The sequence below is a fragment of the Monodelphis domestica genome, chromosome 1, assembly GCF_027887165.1.
Source record: "Monodelphis domestica isolate mMonDom1 chromosome 1, mMonDom1.pri, whole genome shotgun sequence".
Taxonomy (NCBI): domain Eukaryota; kingdom Metazoa; phylum Chordata; class Mammalia; order Didelphimorphia; family Didelphidae; genus Monodelphis; species Monodelphis domestica.
In genome coordinates, this window is record NC_077227.1 from 189586881 (window position 1) to 189609137 (window position 22257).

A 22257-nucleotide genomic window follows, 5' to 3' on the forward strand; every position below is an offset into this window, starting at 1 on the left:
TAAAAAAGAATAAAACAACATATCTAGCTAGCAACTTATTTTCTTGCTATTCATCTTTTTTCATAATATAATATTACTTGGGGTCAAGGCAATTTCAGTCCTAAGTCCCATGCTATCTATATATTTTTTTCTTTTTTCTTCCATCTATATTTAGAGCAAGACAAACTGATGAAAGAATGAATGAGAATGCATTTATTAAGAATGTAAAATGAAGTAAGCAATATGCTAAGTCCTAGGGATACAAATGCAAGTATGTGCTTACATTCTAATGGGGAAAGATAATATATAAAGGCAGTTAGATGGCCAAGTGGATAAGAGTGATGAGCCTAAAGTCAAGAGTTCAGTCCACTTTTAGACACTATCTGTGTGACCCTAGCTAAGTCACTTAACCTTTGTTTGTCTTACTCCCCTGGAAAAGGAAATGGAAAATCACTCTATTATCTTTGCCAAGAAAATCCCAAGAATTGTAAAAGGCATAACAGGATCATGAAGAGTTTAACCCAACTGAACAATAATGATAATGCATAAAGGAAGTGGACAGGAGGCTTGATTACAGGGAAGAAAAGGAGAATACTCACAAATCAAAGGAAAGAGTCTCAGAGAAAGAGTCCAAAATTCTGGTAAGAAGAATCTGATGAAGAGGCTCCAATATTGCTGATTCTTAGTCAAGAAAACATTAAGCTATCCTTATTTCTAGTGAAGAAATATTATGCTTAGATTATTAAGGAAGTGTAATAAATTGAGCATGGAGGTGTGTAATAGTGGATAGGGGGATGAATTTAGAGTCAGAAAGAGGTGAATTCAAATCCTGGCTGTGACATAAACTGGCTACGTGACCTTAAGTAAGTTAGTTAAGTTCTTAGTGCATCCAGACAACTAAGACTAATTTTCAGAGTTGGTGCTAATTTAATTGGTAAAGGGAGCTTGCTAATACCTAAATTATAGAGCTTTTGAAATAGAAATTACCTTAAATCAAAAGGTCCTTGATCTTTTTTTTGTGTCATGGACTGCTTTGGTCATCTGGTGGATCCCCAAGAATTTCTGCTCAGAATGTTTTCCAATGTATAAAGCACATAGGATTGTAATGAAATAAAGATTATGTTTTCTTTTTTTTTCTTATCCAAGTTGATAAAAATTGGCATCTTTTCACTGATTTAAAATTCATATCTCCTGCCTTAGAGGGAAATTTCCCTGGATATTTTACAAGGGACAATTGTTTCAGGGGACAACTGCTAAAATGATTGAGATCTTAAAGCTAGTTACTGACAATTATTTCAGGTGTCCTAAATTCCAGTATCTATTATTATTTCCTTAATACCATACTCAATCTCTCTGGGCATTAATTTCCTTACCAATAAATTGATAACCTTATATGTTATAGTGCTGCAATAGGAATTAAATGAGATATAGATATGAAAACATTCAAAATGTTACCCAGTACTGTAGATAGTTGGTGGTAGATGTTTTTTCATCTCAAAAGACAAGACCAAAATCTTATTAATTCTATTCAACTCATTATTTTCAGAAAGCTTCATTTCCCAATGATGCTTGCATAATAAAGTGTTAGTAAAATGTCTTATTAAGTGGAGAATCTATTAGATAATCACAGTAACAAAGTTCTCTTCAACATCAAACATCAGCTCTTATTCTTGATTAGGCTTCCTACTATCTGTATAACATAACATTTCCAAGAGTTCCTTTCATGTTTTGCTTTGGCCACTTCCTATGGTGAGGAAGCTACTCCCTGCCCGTCAAGTATTGATTCATTATTAAATGGTCCCCAAACCCAATGGATCTGCGCCATAACTTTATTTTGTAATTGAAAATTTATATTAATACTTTATAATCATTTTTCTGTGTCTTCTCAATTTCTTTACACTACATTTTATGCAATATACATGACTACTTTATTGATCATAATTAGTTCAGGTCTGATCTTTTATTGTAATTTTGAGCCTCTGCCTCTCTCTCTCTCTCTCTCTCTCTCTCTCTGTCCTACTTTGTGATGGTTGCTTTTAAATACCTTTAATTCTCTTATAATGTATTTCTTACCTTTCTTCTATACCTCCTACATAATACTTTCCATAAATATGTAGCCTTGATAAATATATGAAAAGGAGAATGATTTTCCTAAAACCTTATTTACATGATAGGCTACTAGAGGAGAGATGTTAAGATAATATTCAAGGGCTAAGATAGAAAGTAGTTCTCAGGGTCTGTCACATACTGGGCTCTGTTTTCCTGGTGTGTATCTTCTATACTGTGTGCAGCAAAACTTCAATTGACATCAAAGGAAGTACTTTTGGAAGAGGGAGACTTATGCACCCAAAGCAGGGAGCCTGGTGTTAATCTTTGATGAACTCCATTTACTAATTTATAAGTTCAATGGGAGATATAGCTGAAGTGCCAAACTGAAAGATGAAGGACGATATGTAATTGATGTCGGTAGTTTTCTGACAGTTCTCCAAATTACTGAGCCTTGTGAAGAAATCTGTGGAACCTTATTTAACACTTTCTGCTTCATATATTGAAAGTGTTAGAATGAAAAAGGATTTGACCTCTTTAAAAAGCCAAGTTATGAATTAGATGTCCCATTTTTCAGAAAAAGGCTCTGAATATGAAGTACCTCCATTTTAAGAAGATCAGTTGAAAGCCCCACAGTAGATACATTAATATTAACAGCAGTTAGTGCTCATGGGGTTACATCATGCTAAGGAAACTAATTAACACCTTTGCTTTGAACCATAGTCAGGAACAAATTGGAAAGGAGGAGACTACGAGTTATTGTGGAGCAGCTTTTAAAGTGAAAGAGATATATAAGAAAGCATTTCAATAAGTATATATGATAAGTTGATGAATAGTAATTAACTGATATTATTTTATGGGTTTACATAGTGCTTGGCACACAGTAGGCGCTTAATAAATGTATATTGAATATCTACTCATGGCAAGTAGACATTCAATAAACATTTATTAAGCACCTACTCTGTACCAGGCATTGAGTTAAGCACTGAGATAAAAGAAGAGGCAAAAGACAATCCTAGTCCTCATGGAATTTACAATCTAATGAAGAACTTACAAAATGAGTAAGGTTAAATAACTATTGTCAGAGGTATGATTTTGACCCCAGATTGAGTATCATAGATTTAGGGGAAAAGGTTCTGATCCATCCTCTACACTTTACAGATGAGGAATGTGAGTTTTAGCAAAGTTAAGTTATTTTCTTGAGATCACATAGCAGTAAATAGCCAAGGTACAATTTGAACTCAGGTTCTGTGCATCCAAATCCAGAACTTTTTCCACTTTGAAATGAGTCCAAATTTTTTTTTTATTATGTCACAATTGCACTCTTTGTAGGTCAGACATTTGTTTTTGTTATCATGAATCCATATTATCTTTTACTTTTCATTCTAAGTGAGGTATATTCATATATGAAAGTCATATGACTCAAAGATAATATTCTGGTAGAAAAAAGCACAGGCAAATACATTATGCGATATATCTTCTTCATTCAACTATATGTACTGGAATACCGAATGGACTTTGGATCCAAAAGGATACTAATATTTACCTGTGGGAAACTTTGAAGAGCAAAAATGGTTTTTTTAAGGTTGGTTAATTCACTTTCAAATACTGGACTTGTACTCTTTTTAAATTTTTCAATACAAAATGCCAATTATTATATCCCACATCAGAGTGCTGGGTATATACTAGGTCCTCAATAAATAAGGAATAGAATACCTATTAATTTGACAGTGATAAGCCAAGCATCTGGAGATTCAATACACATAAGAAAGGTGTCTGTCTGTCTGTCTGTCTGTCTGTCTTCTTTCTTGCCTCCCAACTCCCATGCTTTTTCTGCTGCACTGGAGAAAGGAATGTTCTTTAATATCATTTTTCAGATTCTCTGGGGAATCACTCAGAATGTTGTTTCTACAGACAGATTGTATTCATGTAAAAATGAAACTTTGGTATTGGCTGCTTTAAGGCGTCAGAGAGTGTAGCAAATGCAGGAGAGAAATGTGTTCTCAGTCTTTGGAAAGCTTCACACATCCGTTTCCATTCCTTTGCTCTCACAGTTCACAAAATTTAGCTTAAATACTGTGACACATATTCTTAACCATTTTGGGGTCATGAACCTCTTGGTAGACTCGAGAAGCCTATAGATTTCATCTCAGAATAATGTTTTTAAAGGAATGAAATAAAATACTTGCAAGATACAAAAAAATGAATTAAATAAAATACTTTCAAATATTACTAAGGAAATCAATATCAAAATATAAAAAAGTTCACAGACTTGAGGTTAAGAATTCCTTTTATATGTGAAAAGGCAGCTAGGTGGAGTACCAGGCCAGATCTGAATTTAAATACACCTCAGATGCTTACCCATCTCAACCTGGGCAAGTCATTTAACCTGACTTGCCTCAGTTTCCCCATATGTAAAATAAATTGGTGAAGGAAATGGCAAACTCTTGTATCTTTTCCAAGAAAAACACAAATGGGGTCACAGAGTCCCTACTGAAATGACTGAACAATAATAAATTTGTATATGAAGCCTTTCCTTATCTTCATGACTCTGAGTGCCCTCCCTTTTCAAACTATTCTGTAAGTATTTTGGATATATTTATATTTGTACATATTGTGGCTCTTAATAGAATATAAGCTCCTTGAGGGTGGGGACTATTTTATTCTTCTCTTTGTATTCCCAGGGCCCAGTACACAGTAGTACAGAGATGCTTACTATGCTTCTTGCCTGATTGAGATATAGAATGATGGCACTGAAAGTCTTCCTTTGGGGATAATGACTACAGCAAGAAATATCCCTAACTTCTGAGGCATAATTAAGGAGACATAATTTTTTTTCTGCCTCTATCCCCCTCCTGCAATGGCATATATGATAACTTCTATACATATTAGCTTCTTTCTCATGCGGTAAAGCTTCAAAGACATAAGTATCAAAGAGAATATGACTAAAAATCTAACAGAATCTTCAGTTTCCCCAATTTCTAAAATATAGAAATAATTCTTAATTTTGAGATCAAAATCCCTCATTGGGATAAAGTCATCAAGAAAGCAGAGAGGAACAGATATTGAAGCATGGTGTTGATAACATCCAAGGAACTAATATAAGTGATGGTAATAAATAGAAGCAGGAGGACAATTCAAATATGGGATAAGGCTACAAAATACTGCTTCAGAGGAAGAATAAGCTGAACCCTTGACCCAGTGTGGCAGTTGGCCTCCTTCATTTAGTGTCCTGCTGCTGTGAAATCTGGGGTGTGGGGAGGGTTAAGAAGGGAAGGGATGGGGAGTGGATGTTGAGGAGAGTAGATTGACCATTTGGCCAGCTGCTACTGGGTATGATCATAGAAAGGGCAGGTCGTCAGCCTTTCTGACTCCCAGAGAGGGAAAGAGATAAAGAGAGACAGAGAAGAACAAAATTAGCCATCCTACATGTTCATGCTTGTACATGTGTATACACTCATTCAATGCAAGTATGCTGTTAAGAGATAGCATTACTGAAAAGAGCAGGTACTCAAGTGTGACCTTGCAAATGCAGCACTGCATATCCTATTAGTTCTTCAGCCAGCTTACAAATAGTAAATGCTTTTGCCTATTTGCTTACTCTCCTGTCAAAGTTGTTCATCATATGCAGTATCACAAAGCACATGGTCACATCTCATATGTCTGCTTTAAGGGCAAGACAAATATGACCTTTGACTTTTTCCTTGGGAAAAAAAAAGGAATGAAATCACCTTCAAAGAATATTGTCTGTCTGCACAGTTCCCTTTAAGAAATAACCTGCTATTGATAAAGTACAAATTTTTGTGATATTGTTCATTAAAATTTTATGGCTGATTTTTTCTGAGAGGGTTAGCAAGAGGCTTAAATAGGTCCAAACCTATCTTTTATTTGGATGGGCTTAAAAATTCTTATCATTCTCCTATTTCATAACCACCTCAAATAGAAAATAAGAAAAGAAAGGCTTATTTCTCTCTTTTCATTGAAGATGAGGAATATATAATGGGAAATAATTTTTTAAAAATTACGTTGGATTTGGGATAAATCAGCTTTAAAAATAATGTATCTGTCTTTCCCCTATCTCACTTCCTAAAGCAGATTCTGACCTATAGGAACCTAATGACATTTATTTTCTATTGATAGTGATTCCCTTTCTATTACTTGTGGGCCGTGGAGATATAGGGCTACTGAATTCAGGGTAAGTCAGCATAGTAACTACTATTCTCTGATGTGATGAAGAAGCCATCTAAAGGAAGGGGTGGAGTCCTAAATGTAGGGCAAAAGGTTCAAATCAGATCTAAGAAGCTGTCTTCAGCAACTGTCAACAGTCAGTCTCATTTAAATCTCTAGGCATTCGATGACTAAAAGAAAAGGTAATGGTTTTCACAGATAGGTCTTTCCACAGCCAATTCTGTTCAAATATGATGCCACTCAATGGGAGGGAGAATGTTTTGTGGGGTTGACAAGACTTCACAGTAGAAGTAATTTTATTATCTGCCAGATACGGGGTTTCATCATAAAAAAATCAGCCAACTAGAATACAACATCCTTTGACCTAGCAGATAAAAGGTCAGAAAGCAATTTTGAATAATAAATGAGACCTGTTGACCCCATGACCCAAATCTGGCAGGGTCAGTGTTACCCCTTTCACCAGATGCTGATGGCAGATATACACATACAGACAGCTCAACTAATGAGCTTCCTGGATGCAGGTTTCTAGGTACAATACCATTTAAGTGTTGCAAAATATAGAAAACAAAAGTTCTAAATAATTGGTGTATCATATAAAGTGACATTGATAAGATATATGCATCATTGCGTTTGAAGTTAACTGAATTCCAGTGTTTTCTTTAGCTTGGTAATTGATGGCAGAAAGGGGGAAGGGGGGGGATATTTGGTTCGAGGTTTTTTGCTTCCATTCCTAATTTGTTCTAACATTGCCCTAGCTAGAACAATTCTTTGTTATACTTGTTTCTTTGGTCAGTTATGTGAACTAAATTAAACTTTTGCTAATGTCCACTCACAGATGCTACTAAATACTGTGAATATATAACTTCCTTTTACAAACTCTAGGTCCAATAATTTGACCAATAGTAAAAGTGGCATGTATATTTTTGATATTCTCTGTGGATTATAATATCTTTAGAAGGTTCAAATAATCTTTGAGTCTAGCAGTTTATGGTTTTGGAAATTTTCCCTAATGTTTTGAATAAATTATGAGCCCTTAGGGTAAATATTTCCTTTTCTCATTTTAATCTATTTAAATTAGGATATATTGAAGTTGCCAAAAAGCTGTTGTTCTAAGGCTAGTCTAGTATTGTTTACATTCTTTTAATATCTGCCCTATAACATGTCTCATTTTGACTTCTTTGATTAAGCCTATGTACAATGCATTTAATTTCTATTTACTCAATGTTCATGTTAATGAAAACTGTCGGGGTTCTGGCCAAATTCCAGCTCAGGTAATTACATTTGTCTTGCTGAATTCCCCTTATGCTTTCAATTGAATATAATATTCTTCTTCACTCTCTGAATTAAACCTTTGTCAATTTCAGCAGCATAGAAATACCATTTTAGGAAAGGGTCATATCATTTAAACTTGTAAAGCCACTAAATAATGCAGATGTGCAGAAAGAGTTCAGAGTAAATTATGTGCTAGTTTGTACCACTGGAAGTCTGTGATTCCCAAATTGAAAAATAAAGTTTAGCAATTAAAAAACAGAGATCCATTTCAAGTCAGACTTTCCATAATTTTCTATTGCTAGTAGAGTGGCCAACTTAATCACTGCTCTCTCTCTCTCTCTCTCTCTCTCTCTCTCTCTCTCTCTCTCTCTCTCTCTCTCTCTCTCTCTGTCTGAGGCCAGATTCGAAGCTAGGACCTCCCATCTCCAGGCCTGGCTCTCAATCCACTGAGCTACCCAGCTGCCTCCAATCATTGCTCTTTTGAATGATGAACTTTGTTCTGACAGTATGGAATAATTTTCTGAGTTAAGTTTTATATAATCACACTTTGGATAATTGTCTTTCACTCTTGCCCCTCAGTTTCAAAAGGAAACTAATATGGAGGGGAGATGAAGACACTCCTTCCTTTACCTCACTTCTTCAGCACTAGGTTCAGAGGTTCATGAACTACCTTCCATCCAAAGATTTTCCTGATCTTCCCCTGCTAGTGCCCTCCCTTCATAAGTAATATATTTAGATTTTTATTCTTCATATACCTGCTCACTCCCTTATAAAATGAAGACTCTTTAAGAGCAGAATTTATTCATTCTTTCAATCTTTGTATCCCCAGGGCCAAGCACAGTGCCTGGTATCCCTTCATAAATACCTGTTGATGCACTAAAGACTGATAATAATAGATAATGAGATTCTAAGAGAGACTCAAGATGTTCTTCCTACATTTTCTACCTCTGGCTGATTATCTCTCTAGATGGAACACATTCAGACTAAGCACTGAGCTCAGGCTCAGTTTAAGCATATTGATATTCATGATAATCTGGTATTACATACAAAGGAATATGTAATGCAAAACACTAAATATAGCCTTTGGGTGTTAATATAAGTGTTAAGTAAATTTAAACAGAAAGGATCAATTCCTTTTTTTCTTAAATAAACTGCTCTTTTTCTTCTGATTTCATTAATTCATTTTTCAAAATTGTCATAGTATTATAGCAATAAACTTTTCAAATAGCATTATTCTGAAATATTTGCAATCAATTTCTTTTTTTTTCCTACATGGAAAGAATCCATAGTAAAAACAAGTTGGGACTTCTAAAATAAGGATTAGAAATTTCCTTCTTTTGAGTTAATAGGAGACCTGAATATTATCTGATCTCTGATATTGGGTATTTGGAGTTGCAGGAAAAGGAACTGACCTGAATTTGAATCCTGGTTCAGAAACCCCCTGGTTATCTTGTCTGACAATGGGGAAGTTGCTTCACCTGTCTCAATCTTAGTTTCCTCATCTGTAAAAAAGGAATAATAATGACACCTTCACAGGGTTGCTGTGAGGATCAAATGAGATAACTTGTAAAGCATTCTGTAAATCATGAAGTACTATATATACATACATATTCTAGCATTTATTAAAAGACATACTATAATGGCATGCAAATTTTTAAAAGTCCTTAGCCCCAGTAAACTACAAGGAAAGAGAATAGGATGTGATGCCCAAAATGCCTGTCTCTTTCTAGGTCTGTGTGTCTATTACATCCTGGATATCTTTGCTTTACTCCCACTCTGCCTGGTAGTTTCTATGACTATGTCTTTTTTTATACATTTTTTTTCCTTTTCTGTTTTTGCTTCACCTCCAGATCTCTCCCTTAACTAGACATATAATAGAATCAGAACATATTTTACATATTTTCTTATATTTTCAACAGAAACATTAAAAACATGGCTGAATTATCACTTTTTTCTTTTCATCCCTCTCTTACTTCATTAATGACTTAGCTCATTCCCTTTCTTTCTTTCTTTTTTTTTTGTTCTCAAACATCAAAAACAAACATGTATGGGCCTGTAGGAGAAATCTTATCAACTTCAATTGTGAAGTGACATTTTGCAAAATACTCAAGTGGTATCCACTATTTAACTTATTTTCACAGAAACTACTATGAAATGAAGAGGTCTAGGGATATTAGGTTTATTTCCAAAAAGGAATAAGTAAGATAGTTGGGCCAGATGACCTTTCTTCAGTAAATCAGAAAATGAATTAAGACTGAAACTTACATCTCAAGATTATCATTCTTTCGGAGAAAAAGAAGTCAGTTAATTCCTTTTATCTGAAGAGGAACTTAGGCTCTTGTGTATAATTGAAAATCTGTTATCCTAAAAAACTACATTTCCCAGGAGCCCACGGACTTCCTATAATTATGTACTTCCTGTAGACAGGGAATAAATTTAGTGGGCATTCAAGGGCTCAGGCTCTTTGGCTTCCTGGCAAGGATGAGTAGTGAAGGGGTTTGAACTGGCTGATTAGCCATGGATATGTGGTTTTTATTTTTTCCCTTTTATTCCTTTATTTATAATGATCTTTAATAAATCTCCTAAAATATAATATTTTTATTATAGACTTTAATTTTAATTTTTACACTTGGATAAAGAGTATAACACACTATACTGATGAGAGTAAGAATATACAATACTAATTCTCCACTAGTGAAAAAGGCAGTGATGTTTTGAGGTTTTCCCACCTAAGTAAGAGTTTTGCCCATAATAGATGTTTCACAAATTCTGTACAAATTTAATACAAGTACTTCAATAATCAGTCAGTTAGAAAGCATTTATTAAGCACCTATTATCTATCAGTCAGTGTGTCACATTCTGGGTATACAAAGACAGGCAGAAAATAATCCCTTACATCATAGAGCTCATGTCTTAATATTGAGAAAAACTTGGAAATAATTAGGGATATATGAAACACACTAAGTAAAAGGAAGGTAATCTTAAAGGGGAAGATATTAAAAGCTCAGGAACAGTGAGAGACTTCTTGCAGAAAATAGGATTTGAGCATTAGGTTACTGATATTATAGTATAGGGTGTATAAAGTATGTAGGAAGAACTAGCACCTCTGATCTGAAGGTTTCCCAAGTCCTTTCCAGTGCTACTCTTTTATCTCTGGTATCTATCTGTCACTCAACTTCCACCTGTGGTTCCAAGAAGTTGCAGCATGACCAGAAGCCACACTGCTGTAAAACTTTCTCAGCAAATCTGCTGAAGCAAATTGAAGAAAACTGACAGACCTCCAATTGGTCTGTGAGTTCAGGGGATGTCTACCCCAAGTATGTGTAGACTTTCCCTGATTGAATGGACCAATGAAAACAACTTGTACCAACAATCATGAAGTCTGCTGAAACAGGAACTGGGGAGCACTTAGAGCTTGGTCAGACATGGAAAAATCTAAGATAATCCAATGTATATCAGGGCATCACCAGTTTTTTTGGCTTGACACTAAACTTAGAGCACTCTGGTAGAGGATGTGAGGCTACCTGTGCAACTCTGTCTCACTTAAATCCAATTCACTCTCAAATCAAGACATCACTACATAAAGGCATAGGTCCTCTTCAGAAAGGAAGGAGGAAAAACAAAGTAAACTCCCTCAGAGCACTACTCCTTTTCATATTGTTTTTACATTCCCACTCCTTATCAAAGTACCCTGCCACAGTAGGAATTAGATTAATGTTTGCTAGTTGGATTTAACTTTAAAGACAAAACTATCACGAGATATCAAAAGGAACTTGATACATATATCTGTGACATATGCAAATTCTATGATTTTATAGCACAAATATTTCATTAGGTAACTAATATGAATGGCTATCTATAGACTGCACCTTCTTGGAATACAGAACTGTTTCTTATTCTCTTTTCAATGATTACAATATGGATTCTAACTGTAAATATGCCTTTGATAACAGAAAGATGAAATAAAGTAAGATATTCTCTCAAATACATTATTGCTCTGGCAAATGAGACAAAAAAAGATGGGGATAAGTATATTCTTACAATAGCATTGCATATGGATGCAAGCCATTTGTATAAAGCATGTCAAGTACAAACAGATGTCATTCTCTCATTTGTTCCATTTTATGTACATTACCCAAATGAAAAACTCAGGTCTTAGTAACAGTGAAAGGAGTATAGATATAGAATGCAAGTTTAAAATGGGAAGAAAAAAGTTTCATAACAATGGGAATTTAACTACCAAAATTAAATCATGGGTCTTGCCAAGGTCAGCTTGGCCAGAATGAGATGCTGCACTTTAAAAGGCCATTTGCTTTATTGCTTTTTACTATTTCAGGGACTATTATAAGAATCTGGATGCCAAGGGGCAGTAGAACTATACTTGGTAAGAATTGAGGAAATATCATCTGATTAGGTGCTTACTTTGCTCAGATTAAGAAGCTTATGCATATTTTCCAGGAGGAGAAAGTCATATTAAGTTATTAACCTATTCTGGACTTCCAGACAAACCTGAATAAATCTATCAGACTTTTTAAAAAGAAAAGAAATTTCCCTGGATATCCTTGATCTTTTGTTCTTCCAAATGAACTTTGTAATCTTTTTTTTTTCCAGTAAAAAAAGTTTTTTGGTAGTTCAATGGGCATGGCACTAAATAAGTAAATTAATTTGGGTAAGATTATCATTTTTATTATGTTAGCTCATCCCACCCATGAGCAATCAATGTTTTTCCAATTGTTTAGATCTAGTTTTAGTTGTGTGGAGAGTGTCTTGTAGTTGTGTTCACATAGTTCCTGTGTTTGTCTTGGCAGATAGATTCCTAAGTATTTTATATTGTCTAGGGTGATTTTAAATGGAATTTCTCTTTCTAATTCTTGCTGCTGAGATGTGTTGGAAATATATAGATATGCTGATGACTTATATGGGTTTATTTTGTATCCTGCAACATTGCTAATAGTTGTTGATTATTTTGACTAGCTTTTTGGTTGATTCTCTAGGACTCTTTAAGTAGACCATCATATCCTCCACAAAGAGTGATAACTTGGTCTCTTCATTGACAATTTTCATACCTTCAATTTCTTTTTCTTCTCCAATTGCTACTGCTAGTGTTTCTAGTACAATGTTAAATAATAGAGGTGATAATAGGTATCCTTGTTTCACTTGTAATCTTATTGGGAAAGCTTCTAATTTATCTCCATTGCAGATGATGTTTGCTGATGGTTTTAGATATATTCTGTTTATTATTTTTAGGAAAAGACCTTCTATTCCTACTTTCTAGTGTTTTCAATAGGAATGGGTGTTATATTTTGTTAAAGGCTTTTTCTGCATCTATTGAAATAATCGTGATTTTTGTGAGTTGACTTATTAATACGGTCAATTATGTGTACGGTTTTCCTAATACTGAACCATCCTTGCATTCCTGGTATAAATCCCACCTAGTCATAATGAATAACCCTCATGATCACTTGCTGGAGTCTTTTTGCTAGTATTCTATTTAAGATTTTTGCATCTATGTTCATTAAAGAGATTGCTCTATAGTTTTCCAATTGATGCTTTTTGACTTAATGGCTTGGCTCGGTTAGTATGTTGTGGTAGCAATAGAATTGGATTTGGAGACAAAGGAATTGTGGTATAGCCTGGCTCTCTAACTATAAGAAAATCATTTAACTTGTGTGTCCCAGTTTTCTTATCATCAAAAGAGAAAATTGGGGGACAGTGAGGTGGCCCAGTGAATAGAAAGCTAGGTATGGAGACAGGATATCCTGGGTTCAAATATGGCTTCAGATACTATCTATCTTTGTAACCCTAAGCAGGTCACTTAACTCCAATTTGCCTCACTCTTACTACTCTTTTGCTTTGCAACTGATACTTAGTATTGATTATACGACAGAAGGTAAGGGCTTTTCGTTTTTCTTTTTTTTTTTAAGAGCTTGGGTTATATGTAAGATTATTGCCGTGGCCCCCTCTGAGCTCTAAATTTCAGTTGTAAAAGTATATATTTTTGCTTCCTGTATGACATCTATTTCTCCATAGAATTATAAGCAATGGGTGACACCAGTATTTTATACTTCACACTGGTAAAGATACTTCATTGAGGCAAAGTGGTAAGGATTATGATTAGCAACACAATTGAAAGGCTTTACTTATATGGAAAAACTCATATTCCTTTTACCATTCTTATGTTGTGATAGTGATATCTGTATACAAACATTGAAATTACTATCGAAAGGATGAATGAGGAATCACTTATTCCACTCTCTTATCATTCCACCCATCTTTGATTCCCTCATCACATTCCATTTCAGCAAAACTATTGTTCTTGGAATGCAGTCTATTGAATAGGAACCAAGGAGATTTGGTACATGAAATTTTACTTTGTCATCAGGTTGGCTGTTGTAGTTATTCTATGTATTAAAGAATAAATATTACCAATTCTTAATGATTAGTAAATAATACTAATTTTAATTCCATAATAGAAATCTTGGGGATGTTGCAGGATTTTGAAATTCCTGATTCTACTGTATACTTAGTGAATTCACATCCAACAAAAAATTAGGAAGAAAGAAAAGATACTCCATATAAGAAATATAAAACATTTCCATGAAAGTGGAGTAATTTCAGTCCAATACATTCCAATGAAACAGATATTTTATCCATGTGGATATGCCTGAACATGATGCTAATAGCAGCCCATGCTGTGACCATCTGCAAAAAATAGGTGGAGATGTCTTTTCATGTTCTTATTTGGTACCAATTCTTGGAAATTTCCTAGCATTCAGTTTCAAATATTACATGGTTGCTATTCTTTACTTCTTCATTGTTGGAGCTGTATTTATCATTGGCCTGACAGTCTTTATATATCTCTTTCTCTCTGTAGTCATCATTGTTCATGTCTAACAGCACAGTAATATTCTGGTATATTAATGTACAATTTGTTTATCTATTTCCTAACTGATGAGCATATATATTGCTTCCTGCTTTTTGATACCTCAAAAAGTGCTACTACAAATATTTTGGCATATGTGAGGCTTTGTTAGCAATACTTTTAAATTGATACCTAATCATGGAATCTTTGGGTCAAATGGCATAGACATTTTAGATACATAAATCATATAATTCCAGATTGTTTTTCAAAATGGTTATACTGTACTAATTAACAGCTACATCAAAATGCATTAAAGTACCTATCTTTGCACATTCTGCCCAATATTTACTATTCTCATCTTCAGGCTTCTTTACCCCTTTGCAACATGATAAGAAACTTCGGGGATTCTCTGCCTCAAAAAGTGATTACCTCTTTCTTCCTTCTTTTTACATTTCTCTCATTATTAGTGATTAGAAACATTTCATATGGTTGTTAATAATTTAAAGTTCTTCTTTTGAGAATCATTTATTCATATCCCTTGACCAGTTATCTACTGGGAAATAGCTTTTGTTTTAAACAATTTTGTTGTGTACCTATATATCTGGGATACAAAACTTTATCAGAGATACATAATATAAGAAGATAGGCCTTTGCTTCAGGAAGAAGTTTGGGATCATTAAAAAAGAACTTTGAAATTTAGTGAAGAAAATTCAATCCATTCTATCCCTTGTTCAATTTTGCAACTAGGTCACTGTCAATTTAAGTGTGTGGGCATGTATGTGTACATATATACATAGGTAAGTGGAATGAAGTGAGCAAAACAAAGCAAATCATTTAAGCAATAATACCATGAAGATAAGAAATTTTGAAAGATTTAGAACCTCCCAGTTCAGTGACCAATCATGATTCTAGAAGACTCAAGATAAAATGTGGCTACTCATCTCCAAATAAAGAGGTAATGGATTCAAAGTAAAGATTAAGACTTTTTTGGACATGACCCATAATAATAATATGAAAATTTGTTCTACTCAACTACATGTTTAGGAGGGATTTTGTTTTTCTTGCTTTCTCAAAGTGGGAGAAGGAAGGGTGAGGTAGGAGGAAGATAGGGCTGACTTTTATTGATTAAAAAATAAACTATCAATAAACAATAAGGACATTGGGAATCTATCAATCAAGTATATTAAAGATATGATGTAATGGGATATATTACTTGCAAAATATTGCCTATCGCCCAATAATATTCTCCTCAGGGAAGATCTCAGTGTGTGTATAGATTATTCTCAGAAACATAATTATATAGACAGACAGACAGGCAGGCAGATAGATAATAGATAGATAGATAGATAGATAGATAGATAGATAGATAGATAGATAGATAGAAAGAAATGTATATAGGTAGGTATGTAGGTATATCAATCATGTAAACACTTTGGTGGCAGGCACTATACAAAGCACTAAGAAAATAGATACAAGAAAGCAAGATAGTTCCTATATTCAAGGAGCTTACATTCTAATAGGAATATATTCTAAGGAAAGAGGATGACCTGGAAACCACAACAAAAATCTGGAAAAGATAATATTCATGGATAGAGTGAACCTTCAGAAGGAGGCACTGCTTATTGATGGCAGCAGGGTGAGAACTCAGAAGTACTAGGGGTTGGGTATGAAGTATATCAGCTTCTCCTCCTGGTTGAATATGTCCCAGGGCATTTTTTTTAAATGTAAGACAATGCTTTGTACATTTCAAATGCTTAATAAAAGCTTGTTGAATTGAATTGATTAAATTCCAAGGAGGTCAAAATCCTGGATCTGATGAATATATAGTTCACTTTGTGTGTTTTACTCAGCAGCTAGTTGATGGGGCAAAAGCATGTTCCAGACAATTTGGAGGATGCAAAGAAGTATCATTCCTGCTTTCTAGGAGCTCACAAATTAATTAGGAGAGGGAACACATTCATATAAAAAGTTAATAATAATGAAAAGCAAAATTTGCTAATTGCAAATGAGTGACAGGGAATAAAAATACAGGGGAGAAATTGTGAACTTGATTCACCAAAGAAAAAGACAGAGGACTTGAACTACACACTGAATGAAAGGCACAAGAAAGAAGAAAGTCAACCTAGGTAAGAGGAGGGGGATATTACATGATCGTAGATATACTCAGGGGGATAAATTAATAAAAAATATTGGTTGAGTAAATTAACATCATTTTCCTCAACTTGGTCAGGAAATTGTCTCCATCATGACTGCCTAAGCACAGAAAATGAAGAATTGCTTTTTCCTTATAATGATGTTTGCCTTAGTCTCTTTGTAGGTAAAGGTGAATTAGCATACTTCATGTATTTGTGCATATATTGCTCAAAGACAGGTCCAGCTACTTTTAGAGAATCTCATCATGAGTTTGGGCACAGAGCGATGCATTTTTTAGCCATACCTATGCTAGAAACCCCATACACCCTGAAGTCTCTGAATGCTCTTTCCTCTTGAAGTTTCTATGGCATTGTTTTTTGCTATTTCTCCTCTTTCCTAACTGCTCTTTTTCAATCTACATCATTAACTTTTCAATTAAGGGCAATCTATTGTACAGTGGATTGAATGCTGGGCCTGGAATCAGGAAGATCTGAGTTCCAATTATGAAGCTCTGCAACACCTGAGCAAGTCATTTAATTTCTGCTTGACTCAGTGTCCTCAGCTGTTAAGTTGTTGGGAAGGGAAATAAAATGAAATATCTACAAAAGCATTTAAAATAGTGCCAATCACAAAGTAGGTGCTATATAAATGTTTATTCCTTATTCTTCTATTCTTTTGCAGGTTTTAGATCTAGGTCATGCTCACAAACAATGGGTACTCCCCCAACATTTCATTTGTGTCCAACTGTCTGTGACCTCATTTGAAGTTTTCTTGGCAAAGATGTTAGAGTGGTTTGCCATTTTCTTTTCCTTTTGCAGATGAAGAACTTGAGGCAAATAGGGTTAAGGGACTTGCCCAGAGTTACACAGGTAGTAAGTGTCTAAGGCTGGATTTGAACTCAGAAAGATATCTTCCTTCACATATTTGCCTTTCCTGAAGATGGTATCATGCAATAAAGTGTTTTTTTTTTAAAGAAGATAAAGTATCAATGATCATCAGAAGATGAAAAGCATAAGAGCAAGTTCTCCATGATGAGGTATTTGTTAATCACTGAGTAGGGAAAGGGGTGGTACAAAACAGGAGAATGGAAGAAGAGACTAATGGAGGAAGAGAACTAGAAATAAGTAGGATAAAATAAGAATTGTGAAAGATAGCTTTGAAAAGAGTTTTCAACTTTTCAGGTCCAAATCTTGAACTCAAAATGTAGAAGATATATATAGATATAGATATTTATTTTTGCAAAAAAAAAAATGTAACAGGATAGGGGGAAAAACAACTCATTCAAAGGGGAAACAAGATAGTATTACAGTATATTGTAATAGTGATCACCGACATTGATGAACAGAGGACAATGGTAAGAGTAGTGAAGAGAAACATAGAAAAGGTGGTCTTTAGGGCAACTTACTTTATGGAGAAGCAGGGTGAATCTTAACAATGTGGTAGAACATTATGCTTGGTCATAGAGTGAAAGGAAGTAGTGTAGAATCCAAATTTCCATATTTTGATAGAAACCAAGAGGTTTCTAATACTAGGCACCTAAAGGCATGGGTCAAATGACTGTTTTCTTTTTTCAACCAGGCTTTTGCCTTACCCTGGTGAAGGTTGAAATAGAAACAGAATTTCCAACATTGTTTTCAGAATGGCCCTTTAGTGAAAAAGTAGCTTTAATGGCAGCAAATTATAATAAGCAGTAGTTCTTGTTTCTTTTCAGTGTGAATTCAAACCCCAGTCCTTCTGACATTAAATGGAGGGCTTTCCTCACAATATTAATCTGACTAATCCAGTCATTGCTCTATTGGTGTTATCTCTTGCATTCATCCCTGTTTTTTAGTTAACAGACACCACTCCACTAATTTGGTGCACAATTACTCCTTGCCTGGACTAATGCAAACATTAAATATGTTCACTAATTTCCATATATCTTAGATGATACTGTCATCACTTTGGTACAGGTACTCATTACCTCATGCTTGAACTATTACAAAAGCTTGCTGATGGGGCTCCTAATAGTCCCTCCTTGTTTCAGTCCATTTTCTGGTCATCTGACAAAATGATTTTCCTAAATCTTGGGTCTGACTATAATATTCTTATTCAAAATATTCCAGTGGCTTCCTATTGCTTTCAGGATCAAATACAAAATGGTCAGTTTGTCTTTCAAAGGCCTTCAAAAATGTGTCTCCTACTTTTATTATACTTTACACCCTGTTATGAAGTTTTGATCCAATGACATGGCCTCCTACCTATTTTATGAACAAATCACTCTGTCTTTCTATCAACTATGGGCATTTTCTCTGGCATTTTTCCATTTCTGGAATATTCTCCCTCCTCTGCTCCAACTACTACCATCCTTGGCTTCCTTTAAGTTTAAACTAAAATCCTATGGTCTAGAGGAAGCTTTCCTCAACTCCTCTATTATATATTTCCTATTTACCTTGGATACAGCTTGCTTTTTATATAGTTGTTTGCCTTCTCTCTTACCCATTAGATTGAAAGCTCTATGAGTATAGGACCTATCTTTTACCTTTTTTCTTTATTCCCAGAAGTTGGCATAGTGCCTGGTATATAATAGACACAACAATTATTTATTTATTGAGTAATTATTTTGCTATGCTAATTAAAGATGGTTTTTCATTTCTTGATTGAGAAACTCCTTACCCCGACATTCAAGGCCTTCCGATTCCTGATTCTCATATGCTTTATCTAATATTATTTCTTCATTTTTTTTTACATTTAAACCTCTCTTCTTCAAAAAACCAACTGTTCACCATATAATGAAAAAAAAAACTTTCTTTTCTCTATGTATTTATTTATGCTATTCTCTGGATCTAGAGTGGACTATTTCTTCCATCTCTATCTATTTTATTTTTACCCATCATTCAAGGATTAGTCAAAATGCGACTTCACATTATAAAGCCTTCCTGAATATTGCCAGTTCATATAAGTCTCATTATGTTGTTTTGTATTAGAGTCAACACTCTAATACATTGTAAACTCCTGGAGGAAAAGGACAAGACTGTTTACATCCTATCTCTCTAGGGCTTTAGGCAAAGTAGAATGTAACATTCCAGTTAGACTGAATGAAGGAATGCCTATTATATTGGCATTAACATACTTGCCTGATTTTAAGAGATAAAAATTCTGAATTCCAAACAAAAAAACTGATTCTCTATAGCCTATATAGAGACACACATCTCTCACAAATTCATAGTGGACAAGGAATTTGATTTTTCTTATATATATATATATATATATAATTATATGACATATTTTAGTTTTTAAGACATGAAATATTATAGATAATCCAGAAAACAGACTCACACTTAAAAAAATTAACATCAGCTCTCCATTTGAAGGAATGATATATATCTTTTGGGGAATGGATGAATGTGCAAACATAATAGAATATTAGTGTTCCATGAAATAGAACCAAAGAGATGATTTCAGAGAACCATGGGAAATATGGACTGATAGAGAATGAAGTGAGCAAAGAAAAAGAACATTTTATCCAAGGACAACAATACTGTAAAGAAAAACAACACAAAAATCTTATCAACTCTGCTTAATGCAGTGACTAACCATGTTTCCAGAGGTGCTATAACAAAGCATGTTACTCATCTCCTGACAGAAGAGAAATGAACTGAACAGGAAAAATTTTTATTAATTCTGTTCGCCATGTTTATTTGTAACAAGCGAATTTTTCTTTTCCTTTGTTTTTTTTTAACTGAAGTAATGTGGAAAGGAGGTAAGGAAAGATGAAATTACTAATAATGATAACAAAGAAAGTAGGTCATTAAAACATTTTTAAGATGGGTAGAGTGGAAAAGAGTGAAGATAGAATGAAGTGTAGACAAGGAGAGCACATTTGAATGTAATATGTAGAATTTATGCTATTTTTTTTTAAAAGTGATACAGAATGGAGATTCAGTGTTTCTTATACAATCTTCTTTTTGTATTCTTCTTTGTGTGTGAAAATGCTCTTTTTTGGTGGTTTTTTTTCAGAATTAAAAAAAGTAAAAGGATACATTTTATTTCTTCACTAGTGCACAAATTACACTTACATACAAAGGATTGCAATATTTTCAAATTTGATTTTAAAACTACTCTAACCAGAAGCATTTCAACAGCCTATTTGTCAAATCTTTTAGTTTGTTTTCATATTGTTTAGAAACCTTCATCTCAAAATCCTGTATTCTAGCAAACATATAACCATGAGCTAAATGTAACCTCAAAACAAAGATTTTCCCTTTTAAATTTGCTAGCACTTGATAATATATTACCTTGCTCCAGCATCTAAGTATCTCGGTCTTTATATGTAGGTTTGGTTTTTTTTTAACCTACCACAACTTTGTCATTAGAACACACCAATATTTCCATCAAAGAACTTCCTTACAAAGGAAAGAAAACCCTACAAACTATAAATACACAAACAAAACAAAAAGAGAAGATATAAGGAAAAGGCATATAGGTATTGGGTTGTTAAATGTGTTTCAAGAGGTCAAGATATTATCAGCCCATCTACTAGAGTCTGATTTTCTCCATACTATAACTGATGGTAAAGCTCATTTGCAGATAGCTGTAATATGTTCTTCTTTCCTTTGCCCTACCACTGACTCCCAACCTGATCTGAAAGAACCATCTTCTTTCAGGGTGAAAAGTTATTTTTTCATCATAATAGCTCTATTCTAGGCCTCCTCAGCAGAAACTGGCAATTGTGCCAAAATGGGGTGAGTTTTATCTATAGATAGATAGATAGATAGATAGATAGATAGATAGATAGATAGATAGATAGACAGACTACTGTTCTTCTAGGTGAAGACAAAACCACCAGGAAATTTCTCTTCAGAGTAACACAAAGGGCAGCCATAAAGTTGATGTTTAAAACTATGCCTGATGTGTGGCATTTACAAAAAAGAAAGAAAAATCATTAGGAATTTGCACTTGCCCGGGTTACATACAAGGGTTGGCCAATTATGTCCTCAACTTGACAGCTTATTCATTCAGCAGAGTTGCTATGACATGAGCCAACTGACAGAGAGTTGGCTTCCTGTAACTTTAAAATAAAACCACTTCATGAAGAAGAGTGAAAAATATAAATGATAAGCCTATTGAATTATCATTACAAATAAATAAAAAGCCTTTGATACAAGCAATTAGTCACAAGCATTACAAGTAGAAATGCAGTCCAGTGTTAAAGAGACAGTTTAGAAGTACATGGTACATTTATCACAGCTCCTCAGACAAGTTATTGAGCTGTCTGTGAAAAAACAGAGACAAACAGGAAAGCTTTTAGCAGCAAGCAGTGGTTGAGGTCCTTGATTGATAGAGTTAGATGATGCAAACCTGTCTGATGGCTTTCTGCAAAATAAAATGAAGGAAGATCTTTCACAGTGATCTCCAACTACTTATGAGCAGCTATTTCATTATGACATAGATGGAAGTTACACCTTAGTCCATATTATGCTACCTCTGGGTGCATATAATTCAGTTTACCAACAGGGAACTGGGTTTAACATAAGGCTCTGCCATTTTTAGCATTTGTTCAAGAGGACTGGGGAAGTGGGCAGCAGTCCACTCAAGTGAAAAGCTCACATTTCCCATTCAATGACAATGAATGAAGGAAAGAATGTCAAAGGCTCGTTCCACAATCAGGCAATAATTTTAAGGAAAATGATGAAAATAAGTAATACATACTGTACCAAACTTTTCCACTATATCTTTCTTGCTAAACTACTTTTATTTATTCAATGGGAATTATCCCATTGAAAATGCTTATCAAA

General features: G+C 34.2%; 1 protein-coding gene across 3 annotated transcripts in view; it reads right to left on the reverse strand.

Annotated features, from left to right (window-relative positions):
• Positions 1 to 22257, reverse strand: part of WDR72 (WD repeat domain 72) — a 325916-nt gene that overhangs the window by 37456 nt on the left and 266203 nt on the right. For 2 of the 3 annotated variants that reach the window (XM_007479979.3, XM_007479982.3), the window contains exon 19: positions 8898 to 8987. The exons of the other annotated variant lie outside the window; for it this stretch is intronic. In XM_007479979.3, the coding sequence (XP_007480041.2) occupies positions 8898 to 8987 (90 nt within the window). The remainder of the gene's footprint in view (positions 1 to 8897; positions 8988 to 22257) is intronic. 3 annotated transcript variants of the gene reach the window in all.